Here is a 16,672-nt window from a genome sequence, read left to right as displayed (position 1 = left end):
GGTGTGGCTTTAAAAGGGAAGCATAAGGAATACTTGCATCTTAACTGTATCAGTGCCAGTTCCCTGGTTGTGATATTGTACCACAGTTCTGCAAGATGTTATCATTGGGGGAACCTGGGTAAAGGGTACACAGAATCTTTATTATTTCATACAGCTGCATGGAAATCTACGGTTATCTCAAAATAAAAATTTTCATTAAACCCATATTTCCAGCTTTTTAAAATGACTAAGTGCTCAGAAAGATTCATTTGACTAGTAAACTATCCCTTGCCTTAGCATTTCTGTATTTCATTTTATTTTATTGACTTTTAAAAAGGTAGTGCTATGAAACCCATCAAGTTGTACACACTAAATATGTACAGCTTTTTACATGTCAATCATACCTCATATAGTGGTTTTGAAAAAGAAGGAAAGGTAGTGTTAGCATGTCATATGCATCTTGATTCTAGAAGTAAAACATAATGTCTTAAAAAACAGCAGATTTTTCAAATACTGTCTTTTTTTAAAACATCTTTATTGAGATATAATTCACATACCATGCAATTCACCCGTGTGCAGTGAACTGTTCAGTGACTTTTAGTATATTCATAGCATTGTGTAACCATTACCATAATCAATTTTAGAACATTTTCATTACCCTAAAAAGAACTCTGCACCTCTTAGCCCCTATCATCTTTCAGTTGCTCCATCTTCCCAGCCAACTAATCTACTTTTTGTCTCCATAAATCTGTTACTTTTAAAAGGAGAATCATCATTAATAAATGATATAAATAAAAGTTTAGCAAAACAGATATTTTAAAAATTATTTTTAATCTTAGTGTTCTACTAAGTTAATTTTCCTACATGGGCTCTTTTTACTTTATGTATGGAATTAAATGCTTAGTACATCTTCCTTTTCTGTGTAAAAAACCATATAGATCCCATTATTCATTACAATTTGTTTTGAATTCTGGAAAGTTAATAAGTGGCCTCCCTGAAAGAATCTTCCCAAAGCTCTAGTACCCTATATTGAATGCAATTGAGAACATATTAATTATTAACTACTTTTGTTAATTATTAGTGATTATTAGTTAATTACTTAGAATAATACATCATAGGTCTTTTTTACATATATATGTATCCTTTTTCATTCTTTTCCCATATAGGTTATTACAGAATATTGAGTAGAGTTCCCTGTGCTGTACAGTAGGTCTTTGTTGATTATCTATCTTATATATAGTAGTGTGTATATGTTAATCCTAAACTCCAAATTTATCCCCCCGCCCCCACCTTTCTCCTTTGGTAACCGTAAGTTTGCTTTCTATGTCTGTGAGCCTGTTTCTATTCTGTAAATAAGTTCTTTGTATCATTTTTTTTAGATTCCACATATAAGTGACATCATATGATATTTGCCTTTTCCATCAGACTTACTTCGCTTAGTATTATAACCTCTAGCGCCATCCGTGTTGCTGCAGACGGCATTCTGTGGGGATGGTGAAGGGCATTCATGAAGTGATTGCATTCAGGTCTGCTCCAGGGGTAGCTCAGGGAGTTTTAAACCACCCCAGCCATGAAATCCTCTCTTCAAAAGATCTGCTGCTTCTGGCTGATACCAGCCTGCCTGCTGGGCCCTGCTCTGCCTCCTCCTTCCCGCCCCTCCTTTCTCCGAGGCAGCCCAGATCTTCCTGGGTGCTTCTAGGCACAGTCTGTAAAGAGCTGTGTTATCATTTGCCAATAACATTATTTGATCATGGAAATATGGGCCTTTGCTTTCTTTATAATTGTTGTGAATTAGCAGCAATTTCTTAATTCAATAAGTTGTTCTTCCTTCCTTTTTTACCTATCGTGAGTCTGTAAAATAAGGTTTGCTAACTAGACAAATGAGGTACTTTGTGTGTGAGAGTGTTTAAACTACCTAAGGTAATAAACTGCTTTCATTACTGTAGAAGCATTCAATGTAAAGATAGCAGCAATTCAAAGAATCGTTCCTCTGTTTCAGCCAGTTCCCCGAAGCCCTCTGTATGATGCTTTATTGGGTTAGTTGTGATATAAAAATGAAACAAATGGAATATTATGTTCTTACAGTAATATTATCTAATTTAGACCTTTAAGTAATTCTGAGTGCTCCTCTTAGTAATCAGTCCAAATGAGCAAGATTTAATAATATTCTGTAATTTAAAGTTACAGCTTTGTTTTAATGTTCATATATTTCAACAGAAAGGCATTTAATCCCTTCTAAAAATAGGTCAAGTAAGAACTTTTAAGAAAACTAATGTGTTATTACCCTCGGCTTGATATTTTGCTTTTCTTGCTCTCTTTCCTAGAGAGCAAAATGTCTAGGCACAGAAATAGCTGTAAAATGGAAAGAAGGGCAAAGTTTGACATACTCAGAAAATATACAGTTTCATTTGGCCGTAGGAAAAAAAAAAAAGAAACCCTCCAAGTATATTCTCAGCTGCATAAACTCAGCTCTAAAATTGTCCACATATGAACTAAGGATTGACTTTTGAATCAGGTCCATAGGAAATACAGAAAAAATACACTAGATGTAAGCACTGTTTGTTTGGATCCAGAATTTATAGAAAATAAATTACAATCTAAGGAACAAAGAGAAGCCAAGTCAAGTTTGTGACTTTTAACTCTAACTAGGTGTCTGCTCTCTGGTAACATAACAAACCATTGCTTTTGAAATTCCTGTGTCCTACCTTCAGAGGATCGATACGTCCTTCTTCCAGGAAGGTAATTTCGTAGAATTTTATTCAGTGTTGTGAGTATGAATGAAAGCAGTTGCTTAACACTCAAGATGTATATTTATTTTTGATGTGTCGACTATTTGCTGGTGGCCACAGCAGCATGTAGTCCATTTCTCTGATAATGCTTCTCATCAACCACAGGTATCCAGGTGGATTTCACTCCCGTCACTTCATGCCACTGCACGTCTACTTTCTTTTCCGTATTTTCTGTTATGTAAGACCCAGAATATTTTTTTCGAAAGAAAACTTGTAGATAACCAAATAAATGAATGGGAAAGTGAAGATAAGAAGTTGTATTTGGACAAAAATTATAATTAACTTTATAGTCCACATAATTTTTGCAGGTGTCTATACTCCAGTTTTTAAACATTTTCTCCTTATTTTGAGCATTTAAAAAAAAATTGGGAATCCTTTTCCTGCTTCACTATTATAAGCAAAGTAAAAGATAGTTTTGAAAGAAAAGAGAATTTTCATGAGAATATCAGCATAGCACAGAGTAAGTAGTGTCTTGGTCTTTAATTAGATGAGAATATTTTGACTGCCAATCTCAGTTTAGAAAATCACAAAGCTGTTTTAATGAAAACAGTTAGTTGAGGGTGTAACTCTGTAAAGTATGTGTTAGAAGTGTCAGAACGAAAACCACTTTGAGCTTCTGTGGAGTTTCTGTTATTCAAAGTAATGTAGGTGTTTAAATTTTCAAGTTATAAAAAAGTCAATTAATGTTTGGCAGATCTTATCTTAATGCTTTGGCATTTAGGCTGCAGGTTTTTCTTATGTGAAATATAACTTTCAGATTGTTACTGCAGTGATTATTCCTCTCCTGTGTTGGAAGGAATCCAGAATTTCAACCCTTGTAAAATCCCTGATCATGTTTTCATGTCTTGTATACTGTATAATGAACAGACAAAAGAAAAGCAGGTTTGTATAAATTAGCAATATTTTAAAAGTAAAACTGCAAAAGAAAATAGAAAATGTAATTATCTCATTTATGTTATGAATTTGTTTTCCTTTTTTATTTTTCCCTTTTAAAAAAAAAACAGGGTTATTTTGGAATTCAGCTTCCTTCAATACTGAGGCTTCATACCTTCATTTTCCTACTTTCCACGGAGAACTTAGTGCAGATGTGTCTTTCTTTTTTAAGACAACAGCTTCATCTGGGGTATTTTTAGAGAACCTTGGGATTACCGATTTTATACGAATCGAGCTACGCTGTAAGTCTTCTTTTCCTCAGAAGTCTATGGGATTCTGTTTAGGAGTAAATTCTTTAACCAACTTTTAAAGTACTATGTTACTGTTTTGTCAGCTGAATCTCTTCGTTGTGTCCTTTTGAAAAAAAATATGATATTAAGATAGCATTTTTGTAAGAAAATTATTTGATATTTACCATATATTGTGATTTGGGGAAAGTATTAGTATTTTCTAGAACCAGCTTAGGAAGTCTTTTAAATTCAAAAAATTAAAAAATTTTAAAAATCCAAATTCTCAGTTAATTTCAAATTTAATTAAATCAACCAGCCATATTGTTCTGATATCCTCTTAGAGTGCTGTTAGTATTTTGGTATCAAGTGTATATTGCATGCTTTTGAAATTAAACAAACTTTGAATCACTGATAAAATTATTTTTACATAAAATGCCAGGGATCCTACTTAGTTTTCTTGCCCTGGCTAAATGGCTTTAAGTTTTTGTCAACATGAAAAACTAACTCTGGTGATGAATGTCCTAGAATCCATTTTTTTCCTCAAAATGCAAATGTATTTTACTGTCTCATTCCACATCTCTTCTGTGCCAACATCACTGGTTCCTTCCATAGAATTCAGAGCATTGCCTTCATGTTCAGTGGTTGTTAATGCTGTGGTGCTGTTCCTGAGTGTATTGAAGACTCAGCTGTCCACCACGGGGACTAATGTGAACAATCTCCATGCCCGACATTTCCAGCTCCTGCAGTCGTGACATTTTCATTCGATGTGGGGAATGGGCCTTTTGAAATCTCGGTGCAGTCACCCACTCACTTCAGTGACAACCAGTGGCACCACGTTCGGGTTGAGAGGAACATGAAGGAGGCATCCGTTCAAGTGGATCAGCTCTCACCAAGGACGCAGCCTGCTCCAGCTGATGGGCACGTCCTCCTGCAGCTTAACAGTCAGCTCTTTGTGGGTAAGTCCTGCTTTTAGGCTGTTTGTCTTTAGTTGTGTGATGTAAGTGCAGGGATGGGCCAAAATAAAATAATGCCAACTATACGATAAGGATAACACCACCACCAAATCATCGTTTATTGAGAACCCGTGTTCCAGGCTGCTCGGGTGTTTTATTACCTCCTCATAACCGACCTGTGAAATGAGTATTATCCCTGTTTTATAGATGAGGTAACTGAGCTTCAGGGAGCTGAAATAACCTGCCTTCAGAATTCCACCCAGTAAATGGAATTCAAATTTGTGTTTGACTGATTCCTAAACCTGCATTCTTTTTTTCCTTCCAGTTTTGTTCGGATATATTTGACATACAGCACTGTATAAATTTAACATACACATTCTTATTATTACAGATTATGTCTTGTTCCAGTTTTTTTTTTAACATTAATGTCCTTAGTATGATATTGGAAATGTTTACCTCTGTTCCCTGGAAAGTCAAAAGAACCCTGCTTGTAAATCCAGCTGATGCCAACCAGTGACCCCTGCCCAAAACAGGCCAATAGCAGGAAAAAAAAAAAAAGTATGAGCAAAGTGTGTAGGACTCGTGGTTTGACCGGTTTCACCAGTTATTCTCGTGTCCCTTATTGTGCCCATATTTCTGATGTCTTCTGATCACCTACTTCATATTTATATCCAAAATGTTGTTCCTTTATTTTCTTTTTTTTGGGGGGGGGGGTACACCGAGTTCAATCATCTGTTTTTATACACATATCCCCGTAGTATTCCCTCCCTTCCTTGACTCCCCCCCCCCAAGTCTCCCCCACCCTCCCCGCCCCAGTCCTCTAAGGCATCCTCTAAGGCATTTTCTAAATGCATTCACTTGGTGTTTATAGACTTGATAGCAGAATCCTTCTGGGTGTGTTTGTTTTATTTTACATCTTTGCTAATTACGTTACAGAACTTATTGACCATGAAGTTCAAGGAATTATCTCTTAGTTGATCACTTTTCATATATTTTAGTGTAAATGAGGACACAGCAACATTGTCAAACAGGATAGGTTGTAAATTATAAGAAATTATATTTCAAGCATTTGTAAGTTATGTTCTAGAACAAAATTCTCATCAGATCCCCCATTACATCTTTGCTTAACAGCCTTGTTTTAGTCTCGCTTACTGCAAAGGATGAAGCCTATTTAAGGGTATGGAAATAAGAAAACATGAGAAGAAATACATACCTTTTAATAACATGCTAGGAGCTCAGTCAGGAAATTGACATAGATGTTTCCTGGGTTACAGAAAATAAGAGATGGCCACAACAAAAGGTATGGCAATTTAAAATCTGTCAGGATCTAGGAAATAGCCTTACTATTCTTAGCAACTGAGAAGGCTGAAACTGTCCTCGAATTTTTTGGTGAAATCTGCTGCAGTTTGCTGTGCATGACCTTTCATTCTTGGTATGAATTTTAACTTCATAGAAATGGAGTCAGTATATATTGTGTCTGATAGAAATCCTGGCCTTAATTTAATTTCAGGTAGTTGTAATGAATAGAAGTACTATTATGATACACAACAGTGTGTTGGAACAGAGAGTCTTTTGCCATCAATCATGTGTTATAAGTTTAATAAGGATCTTAGAGATTTCATCTTTATGGAGGCAATTGGTTAGGCTTTTGACATTCCCTTATGTGTTAAATTCAAGGATGACTGTGTTACTTGAAAGTTTTAAGAACTGAAATCTTTCTTATGTTTGTCAAAGTCATTGAAAATTTAAAAGGAAAGGCAGAAACATCTCTGAAAAAAGTTACATCTACTAGTAAAAATCTCTTTATACAGTTCCCTCCTTCCTACTCATAGGTAACTGAATAAATTGAAGTGGTTAATGTGATAATATTAAAGACGCACTCATGTTTAAAAAAGGCTTGCAGCCTTAGGTAGAGGCACATTGTTGGCTGTCGAGAGGCCACAGAAGGGTCTGTTTTAATCTTTACCTCTATTGCAAGAGTGAACCACTCTTACAAAAGGGCCCCAACCAAGTTGATAGAATAATACATATAAGATAAAATAGTAATTTGTCAATTTATAACATTACTGTCAAATAAATCAGCAGTTTTTTTTTAAATTTCTAGATGAAAATACCTTTCCCCTGTAAGAAGATTCAGTGGAATTTAAATTATAATTAAAAGGTTATGGGACTTCCCTGGTGGTCCAGTGGTTAAGACTTCGCCTTCTAATGCAAGGCATGCAGGTTCAATCCCTGGTCAGGGATCTAAGATCCCACATGCCTTGGGGCCAGAAAAACCAAAAAAGTAGAAAACAGAAGCAATATTGTAGCAAATTCAATAAAGAGTTTAAAAGTGGTCCACATCAAGAAATGTTAAAAAAAAGAAAGAAAAAGAAAAACAGTTATACTAAATTAGCATAAAGTAGGTAAAAAACTAGTAATAATTACAGCTAGTTTAATGTAACACTAAGATCAAAAGTAGTTCTCTGCCTTCGTATGAGTATATTTCAGCGGAAAAGACAAGAGGTAGCCAATAAAAGTAAAAAAGACAAAAAATAAAACAATATATGTAAGTATATGTGAAAACAATGGATATATACACACACAAGTGTGCGTACACACGTATATGTGTGTATGTGAGTGTGTACGTGTATAAAGTTTCAGGTAATGATAAATACAGCAAGGTAAAAAGGTAGAGTAAGGCATCAGGCAGCAGTCTGGTTTTGGGGGCTTCTATTTCAAGTAGGGTGTTTACCGAAGTCCTCTCTGAGGACCTTAGATTGGAACAGAGGCCAGAGGAAGCAGAAGAGGGAGTCCTGTGAACATCTGAAGGAAGAGAATTCCAGGCGGTGGGAATGAGCTTTTTGGGAGTTAAGGAGTAAGTCCTGGTGGCTAAGGAGAGAATCCGTGTGAGAGGAGGATGGTGCAAAGCAAGGTCGAGTTATACAATGAAAGGCCATGGTGAGGAATCTGGATTTTATTCTAAAGAACCAGACAAGTGGCCTGGTCTGATTGACGTTTTCCACGTTCTCTCTTACGGCTGTGAGGAAATGGATGGAAGGAAAGGGTAGAAGCCAGCCACGGCGTTCATCCCCGTGAGAGAGGGTGGTGGCCCGGACTAAAGGGGAGATGGTGATACTAGAGATTGGGACGTATTTTGCATGGAGATGTGCACTTGCTAATGAGTTGGTTATCGCTGGTAGTGTTTTACCATTTCCTCCTGCTGATAACCTTCAGCAAGGTCTCTGCGTTTCTCACATCATGTCTCAGTCTTTAATTTCACCTGAAGTTAGCTTTTCTTGTTTTTCCCCTTTATCCTACCTTGTCACATGATTAAAGCTGTTCCCTGGCCCCGCGTATACCATAAAAACCACACACCAAAGGCTGGAAAACACCCTTGGGTATTCTTCACAGTCTAGAGAAAATATCCCACCTCCTTCAGTGGGGTTCCACCCACCCACCCCGTAATCACACTCTCACCAGGAAATCGGGCTGCTTTGCTCGTATGTTCTGTGCCAGCACGTCAGATGTAGAAGGATGTTCTCTGAGAAACTGTTTCCCTTCATATTAATACCTTCAAATTGTTGGAATTAAGTCTGCTCTCAGTGCCAGTGACTCCTTGGGTGACTGAGACTCTCTGCTTTAATCCAATATAATTGATTTTCTGGTTAAAATTTTAAAGGGCAATTTCATTTCCCTTACTTACAGGTTCAAGAGTTTAATTTGTAGTTCACCCATCCATATTGAAAATAATTATGACTAATCAGCATTTTCAAGTGTGCGTGACGACTGTCGTTTATATTTGGGTGTAAGGACAAATGAATGAGATAAATGTAACTGCAAACAGTAAGCCTGTAGGTTTCAGCGTCACTTTTTTCTCCTAATAAAAATGTTTAAATTCAGAGACATCATGATGGTGATGTTTTAAATTATATGGAAACACAATGTTTATAAATATAGGGCAAAACTGAAGGACCAAGTTAGTATCAGTCGGTCAAAGTTAGATTATGTTATTACCCCAGCGTTTAGTAGCTTTTACCAAAAATTCACCTTCTTGTTTGTAAACAAATATAGCACAAAACATTAAATCTGTTGTGGAATATTTCAAATACAAAATAGTTAATTTATAGTACTACAGGTATGAAACAGTAGAAATTTCAATACAGTAGAAATTTGTTCAAGATACTATCTTTAACACTTTTACCTACAAGTAGAATGTTGTGGATATTTAAATATATGTTAATTTTGATTTAAATTATTTTCTCCAGTTCCCTGTGCTACCATGGCCAGGCCTATGTTGATGATTTTATTGATGTTACATTTTTTTGAGATGAGAGTTCTTGGCCGTCTCTCAGAAGTGACCGCGGCGACAGGATAACGTGAAAGAATCCAATGTATTTTCTCTATGCTCCACTCTCTTCCCTAAAGACTGATCATAAAGTGTGTTCACATCTCAGAGGGAAACTCTGAGGCAAGACTAATGCTTTAAAGGCTGACCAAAATCAGTAACAATAAATAGAAAGCATGACTAAAAACGCGATTCAGCTGGGCAACAATTATACAGGGCAATTGAAATAGGAGTCAGGAAATGATAGGTAGTTTCGGAGATTCGACGCGTCTTAGGCTACACCACAGAATTATAAAACAGAAGGACTTTCACAATCCCTGTAGTTTCCAGTGTTAGCACAACTATCTTCAGCTAATCTAAACCATAGGATGCATGCAAAGTGAAGGAGTAATAAAATAATGAACAAAAGGCCTTGTATGAAAAATTTAACGTTAATGTAATGTGATAGATGAGAAACAATAGCACCAATGCAGTGGACATCTTCCCTTCCCCCAAATAACCTCTACCATCACATGGCTCTTCAGTGTAAAAATGATGATTCACCTCCCGTTTGTAGCCCATCTTTCTCTATTCTTGTTCTAAATTAACGGCACTGGGTCTTTACTAACCTTTTCACGTTCTTTCACTTTGTCCTTTTTTGTATGTGTGTGATTTACGACATATCTCAGTTGAATAGTCCTATTCAGAGGTGCCATTCCCTACCTTAAAAAATAAGTTTAGCAACACGACGCTGATTGGTGTATTAAACATATACCCTTGACCTTGTAAATACCGAGGACTCAGTGTTGAGAGTCACTGCTGTGATTATACACCCGCAGACATTCTCCAACCACGGAAATGAGACAGAGAAGAGAATCAATCATTTTTTTAAGCTGAAATGTGACAGTGGTCATTTTCTATTTTGGTTTGTAAACTCAGCATTTTTCTTAGAAGCGTCTTAAATTAGCCTTGAATTGATTTTCATTCAACCAGCTCTGCAATTTTTGTTTGCAGCCTAAATTCTTTCACTGACAGGTTTTTAAATGGGGAAAACTTCATTTCAATACTTTGGGACTAGGACCCGAAGGAGAAGTTAGGATTCCTGACGTAGACTCACAAGTCATTTGCATTGCATTTGAACTGCATCAAGTCTACAAATATTTATTGAGTATCTAGAGCAAACAATTTCTGAATGCCACACACAAAGGTTAATGCTGAACTCTAAGCATACTGAAGCTCTGAAGGCTGTTTTTCAACCTAGTTACACATTCATATCACCTGGGGAGCTTTTGGGACACTCACTGGCAGTACCAGTACAAAGTTATATTTATTTACTGTGGATGGGCATTTGTGTACTTTCAAAGTTGCGTATTACAAATACATCCCTGTGCTGGTCTTTTGGTGAACATATGCTTGTATTTCTGTTGGGTTTGTACCCAGGGGTGGAATTACTAGGTCATAGGAATAAGCATATGTGAAGCATCAGGAGACACTGCCAGATCTCTGTTGACCATTTGGATATCGTCCTTTATGAAATGGCTGTTCAGATCTGTTGCCCATTTTCTGCAGGACTGTCTTCTTTTAAAAAAAATTTTAGGAATTCTTTGTATGTTTTGGATGAGTCTTTTTCAGATAAATTTATTACAGATATTTTCCTTTCTCTCTATGGATTGCATTTTCACATTCATTAATGATGGTCTTTTGATGAGAGGAAGTTCTTAATTATAATATAGTCTAGATTTTTTCTCTTTGCTTTCAGTTTGTTTTTCATAGGCTAAAATATAGTTACAGGAAGAGAATGCCAAACAACTTTATGTTTGAATAATTTTTATTACAAACTAATTTTCTTTTGTAGTCGTAAATATGTTCTCTCATTACCAAAGTGCAGTTGCAATAAAAGTCCCATTTCTCTTTAATGTAATCATATCATTTATTTCAATTATTTTCTTCTCCCCTCCTTGAGAAGTCTTTTTCATGATTAGCCCAAGAAGCTCCCAGCATACTTTTCTTTGTCTAGCGAGCAACTCTGAGTGACTGTTGACGAAAATTAGAATTCAAATAGGATCTCTTGAGATCAGAGAATATGACAAATACCACCAATATTCATTTCTGGGAAATAGTCCTTAGTAAGGTCAAACCAGACAGCACTGTGGCCTTAAGTCTGAGTAGACCGACTTCTCCCAGCTGCTACTACCACCGGGACTTGTGCACACCACTGACTCTGGTTCAGGGAAGAGTGACTGAATTTTATGCCTGTGACACAGTTTCTTACAGCAGCTGCCTCTTCAAATTGTGATAGTTCTTTGAACATGAGGGAGAACAGTCCTCCTTTTCTCAGCTCTCCCGGGGCTTTGCTCAATGAGGAATGTTCCGTGGCAAAATTATAGCTGGGCTTCCAGTCTCACAGCTTCGTACACTAATACCATCATTGCTGCAAGGTTGCGTCTTCCCCCAGACCTAGGGCATGGCTGGGAAGGACAGGACTGAAGACCCGACGCATGATATACAGAGGACCACTTTTCGCGTCAGTCCCCTGACTTGGTCTGGGCCCAACCCACATGCCCAGTCACTTCCCTGCCCCTAGTTGATCTGTGATCACGGCCTTCCCTGCCTTTCTCTGCACAGCACCCTGGTCAGAGACACCCCCTGTACTCTACCCGACAAGCTTCTATAACTTTGGATTTTAAAGAGAAGTGTGGGGATCTTGATTTCTTTTTCCCTCTAAGGACCCTAGGCAGATTATGCAGTTGTTCCCAATTAATCCTCAATAATATTCAGGCACAGCACGTAAATAATTTGCCATTAAAAAATTAAAGGTCTTCCTGCCACAAAACTAGCGGAAAATTGGCACAGGAAAGAGCCAGCTTGTATTCTTTGACAGTAGTATCTGTCACTTAGTCTAACTTCCTAATAGTATTGAACATGATAAAAGGATTGGGCACAGTCTCTACTCAGCACCTAGCACACTTATTAGGTGCAATATCCCAATACTGTTATATAAGGGAAACGATTCAGCTCTATATTCATCCACATGGAAAGGTTGGGTATTTGTTTCACAAAATACTCAGTGTTTGTGAAGTTCCGGAATCCATTATATCTGATATAGTATGGCAGGTAAATTGATAGAAAATTAATTGGAAGACAGTTCCAAACAAAATAACTCAGCAGAAACATCCAGAATCAATTAATCAAACTGCAACTCATTTTAATTGGACATACTCTAACCTGGAAAAGTCATTGGAATCTTTAATTAAGCTTTCAAGCCCAATCCTATTTACATTAGCCATGTTTTCCTGAACAGTTACATCTTAAAATAAAAGGTTAACTTGAAACCTAATGGTAAAGTAAAAATCCTCAATACACGTGTGCTGCAAATGTTTATATTTAATTAGACATTACACTTGCTTGGTAATTTTTTAAATGTAGTTTAAAACTATTTGATTAGGCAAACAGTAACTCTTTAAAAAATACAGAATTAAGTCCTGTTTACAAAGCTGAGTGTTGCTTTTAGTCTCACTATCACAAATGCTATTTAAGCATATATTTCACACATATACACATGTATTTTCACCTGTTACTATGCCCATCTTCTGACCCTCCTCTCCACCTGGTATCTGTCTCTACCACTGACATCATCTTGTGCGCACATTTCCCTGTCTAAAGCCATTACTAGACTGAGATCTCTGAGACCACGATCAGTTGCATATAACTCTGTACCTCCAATGTCAGACAGTGTCCAGCAAAGAACTGCTAAATAAAGCTTGCAGAACTGAAATGCCATTCAAACCAAAAGTGACCTGAGGAGAAGAAAATGGAAGTTTTCTTCTTTGACCATATTTTGGCATGGAGAGGAAAGGGGCGTCCTTGTAGCAAAAGGCCAACTGTAGGTTTTAGTCTTAACTCTGCCTCTGACTAAATGAGTTTATTCTAAAATTTCTCAGCTGTGCCCATGGGCTAGTCCCTGGATTTCTCTATGCCTCTAGTTTCTCATCATCTGAAACAAAACAACAGAAAACAAACAAGAATGAATGAGTTGGAACTGATGAAAATGGATGTATTCAGTTGTTGGATTCCAGGTTATTTAGTTATTATTATGTCACTGGCAGACTGAGATAAACCCCTAAATCAGAGAGACTGTGGATGTTTCAGAGTGACAAATGCATAACAGACCATGATTTAATGTTACTGTGTGCTATAAACTCTACACCATGATTTAAAATACTGTAACACGAAGTCAATGAAATACACCAGGAATACACCTCTAATCCCAGACTTCATAGCATCTGGCCCTCCTCCAAAGAGTGCCTGGGCCAAAGCTAAAACCAAGGCTGCAGGATGCCTTCCTTACCCAGGAAAGAAAGCTCCAGCAAGGATGCCAAAAGAATCTCTATCACAGACTGGACTAAGCCCCAGACATTCTTACTGAGTTGAGTTAGCAGCAGCTTTGATGTGGAAGGAAAAGAAAAGATGTCCTAAAGATAAGGGGAGAAGAGAGACTTCAAGGATGGCAGGAGATTGAGTGAACGTAGGAGGGATGCAACAGGGATGTCAGCAACTCTGAAACTGGGATAAAATCAACTCCTTCCCTGCCTTGCTCACATAAACTGAAATTGTAAGATGTCTGGCACCAGCCACGGTTCATCTGGATTTGTAAATAGAAAATATGACCTACACCCTTAAGACTTTCATATTCTTCATTGAAAAGGCACAAATTATGTCATCTGAAGCCATTTGAATACAGACATTTAAATACAATCTTTTGAATAAGGACAGTTATGTCAGTGAATCGGAATTATAAATAGCATTAGCACCGTAGGTCCAAAATGTTCAGAAACTCTTTTAGTTTCCTCTTCATGGTATTTCATTATCCAGAAACATAGAATTAGTTTATTTAGAAATAGTCATTGAGGTTTTTTGGGGGGTTTGGGGGTGGTTTTTTTTTTTTAGCTTTTTATTGGAATATAATTGCTTTACAGTCTTGTACCAGTTTTTGAGGTACACCAAAGTCAATCAGCTGTATTTATACATATATCTCCATATTCCCTCCCTCCCGCGACACCCCCCCCACCCTCCCTGTCCCGGCCCTCTAAGGCATCATCCATCATCGAGTTGATCTCCCTTTGTTACACAGCAACTTCCCACTGGCTATCTATTTTACAGTTGGTAGTATATATATGTCTATGCTACTCTCTCACTTCGTCCCAGCTTCCCCTTTGCCCCTGCCCCCCCAACCTCGTGTCCTCCAGTCCATTCTCTGCATCTGCATCCTTATTCTTGTTTTGTCACTGAATTCATCAGTACCTTTTTTTTTTTTTTTTTTTAGATTCCGTATATATGAGTTAGCATACAATATCTGTTTTTCTCTTTCTGGCTTACTTCACTCTGTATGACAGACTCTAGGTCTCTCCACCTCATTACATATAGCTCCATCTCATTCCTTTTTATAACTGAGTAATATTCCATTGTATATATATGCCACAACTTCTTTATCCATTCATTTGTTGATAGGCATTTAGGTTGCTTCCATGTCTTGGCTATTGTAAATAGTGCTGCAGTGAACATTACAGTCATTGAGTTTTATCAACATTCTCAGTCCCAGGGACCGAAACATCCCTGGGAGGAAAGGCTGTACCTATCTTCAACTTTTGAAGCACCAAGCTCCCATCTCCTACTCCTAAGGTATAATCGGTTTAATGAACGAATTTGTTAATTATTTATCAGCAGTAAATTGAGTATTAATAATTTGTTATGACGTTAATTGATAATTAGTTATAATTATAAATAGTTATTGCACAGTTGTTGTGTGTCAGGCACCGTTCTGTGTGCTGGGGATACAGTGTGATTGAAACTGATGGAGAGACACTGACAATATACAGAGTAAACTGTTCAAATGTAAAGTTTGTACGTGATGACAAAGACCTTTTTATTTAGGGTCTTTCTGGCCAATTTTTGGTCCTGAAATAAAAAAAAAAACCTGTTTAATCTGAGAATAGGAGACCTTAAGTAAATGAGGCTAGATTAGGAGCCAGCTAAATGAAGTGGGGGAGGAGAGTGAACACGTTCTAGGAAGAGAGAACAGGTACAGAGCAGGTATGTGATTGTGGTGGTGAGGGAGCATCATCTGCTCAAAGATGAAGCTCCTTTTCACAGGTCCCAAGACCATCTAACTGTCTCTGGGTAAATCGCCCAGATTATTTAGACTAGGATGCTATTTTCCCTACTTCACATTCTGAACGTTAATTTATGGTATTCCTAGGCACCACTGTTGTGCAAGTGCACCCAGAGCTTATATTACCATTAAGATAGTGCTTTAAATATGGGGTCGACTCTCTGAATCGGGTTCACCTGTGTGCTTGTTGACCATTTAAATCCACAGCCTTCTTTCTGGCCCACACAGTCAGTATTTCTTGGAGTGAGCCCCGGAGCCTGCATTTTTAAGAAGCCTTTCCATGTGATACTCATATTCCTTAATGTTTGAGAATGTCTTAGGATAGTGGAGTCTGATTCTACCCAAACACTGTAAACCTCTTCAAGGGTGACTTGGTAAATATGTTGTTATAGTATATTATTCAATGAATGTTATACCACTGTGTGTCTTCATTAATCCCCTTTCCCGATTTTGTTGAGAATCTTTCCAAGCTTAAAACAATGAACGCTGGTCCAACACTTAGAAAAAATTCACTGGGAAGTATGCCCAGCAGAAGCAAATAATCTGGTGCTCAATCTGACCCTGTGTGTGTTTTTGATGAAAGGATCACAACCAAAAGACCACATCAACACACAGTCAAGTTAGGAAAACTCAGGGATTCCTTCATAATTCTCATTAAAGCTGTCACGGCATCAAGATCAGGTTTCAGTATGAAGGACAAACCACACTTAACCACAAATACATGCTTATATAAATTGCAAGAAAAATTTAGTTTCTACATAAGAATATCAGTGCATATCACTGTTATTTTGAATGAAAGTAAGATAGAGCCTTTATGTTGTTCTTTGAAATAAAGAGACTGATAAAAAAAAAAGTCTCTGATTTAAAGTTTAATAAAGCTCTTTTAGGGACTTCCCTGGTGATCCAGTGGTTAAGACTTCACCTTCCATTGCAGGCAGTGCAGGTTCAATCCCTGGTCAGGGAGCTAAGATCCCACAACAGAAGCAATATTGTAACAAATTCAATAAAGACTAAAAAAAAAAAAATGGTCCACATCAAAAAAAAAATCTTAAAAATAAAGTTCAGTAGAATTCTTTTAGAAAACAAATCTGTAACAAATTCAGCTTTGGGAAAAAATAAATAAGTGTTTTATCTTTTATCTTTATGAATTCTTCTAATATTTTGTCACAAATAGTGCTTCCAAAATTATATTGGCTCTCCAAACTTCGGCCGTTCTCTGTTAAGACCATGATTTTGGCCGTCCTGTGTCAGGCCTCAGTTTTGTTTGGTCTTAAAATCCTGAGCAAAATACCTAGGAACATGTTTGCATTTGC

The 16,672-nt window shown here is 37.2% G+C and overlaps 1 protein-coding gene across 7 annotated transcripts in view; it reads left to right on the top strand.

The window, feature by feature from the left end:
- CNTNAP4 (contactin associated protein family member 4) overlaps positions 1-16,672 on the top strand; it is a 259,940-nt gene that overhangs the window by 221,709 nt on the left and 21,559 nt on the right. For all 7 annotated transcript variants that reach the window (XM_057711745.1, XM_057711746.1, XM_057711748.1 and 4 more), the window contains 2 exons: positions 3,773-3,943; positions 4,669-4,887. In XM_057711745.1, coding sequence (XP_057567728.1) covers positions 3,773-3,943; positions 4,669-4,887 — 390 coding nt within the window. The remainder of the gene's footprint in view (positions 1-3,772; positions 3,944-4,668; positions 4,888-16,672) is intronic.

The sequence above is a fragment of the Hippopotamus amphibius genome, chromosome 16 (assembly GCF_030028045.1).
Source record: "Hippopotamus amphibius kiboko isolate mHipAmp2 chromosome 16, mHipAmp2.hap2, whole genome shotgun sequence".
Classification (NCBI taxonomy): Eukaryota; Metazoa; Chordata; class Mammalia; order Artiodactyla; family Hippopotamidae; genus Hippopotamus; species Hippopotamus amphibius.
Note: the sequence above shows the minus strand (reverse complement) of the source record. Positions and strands in the feature narration are given on the sequence as shown.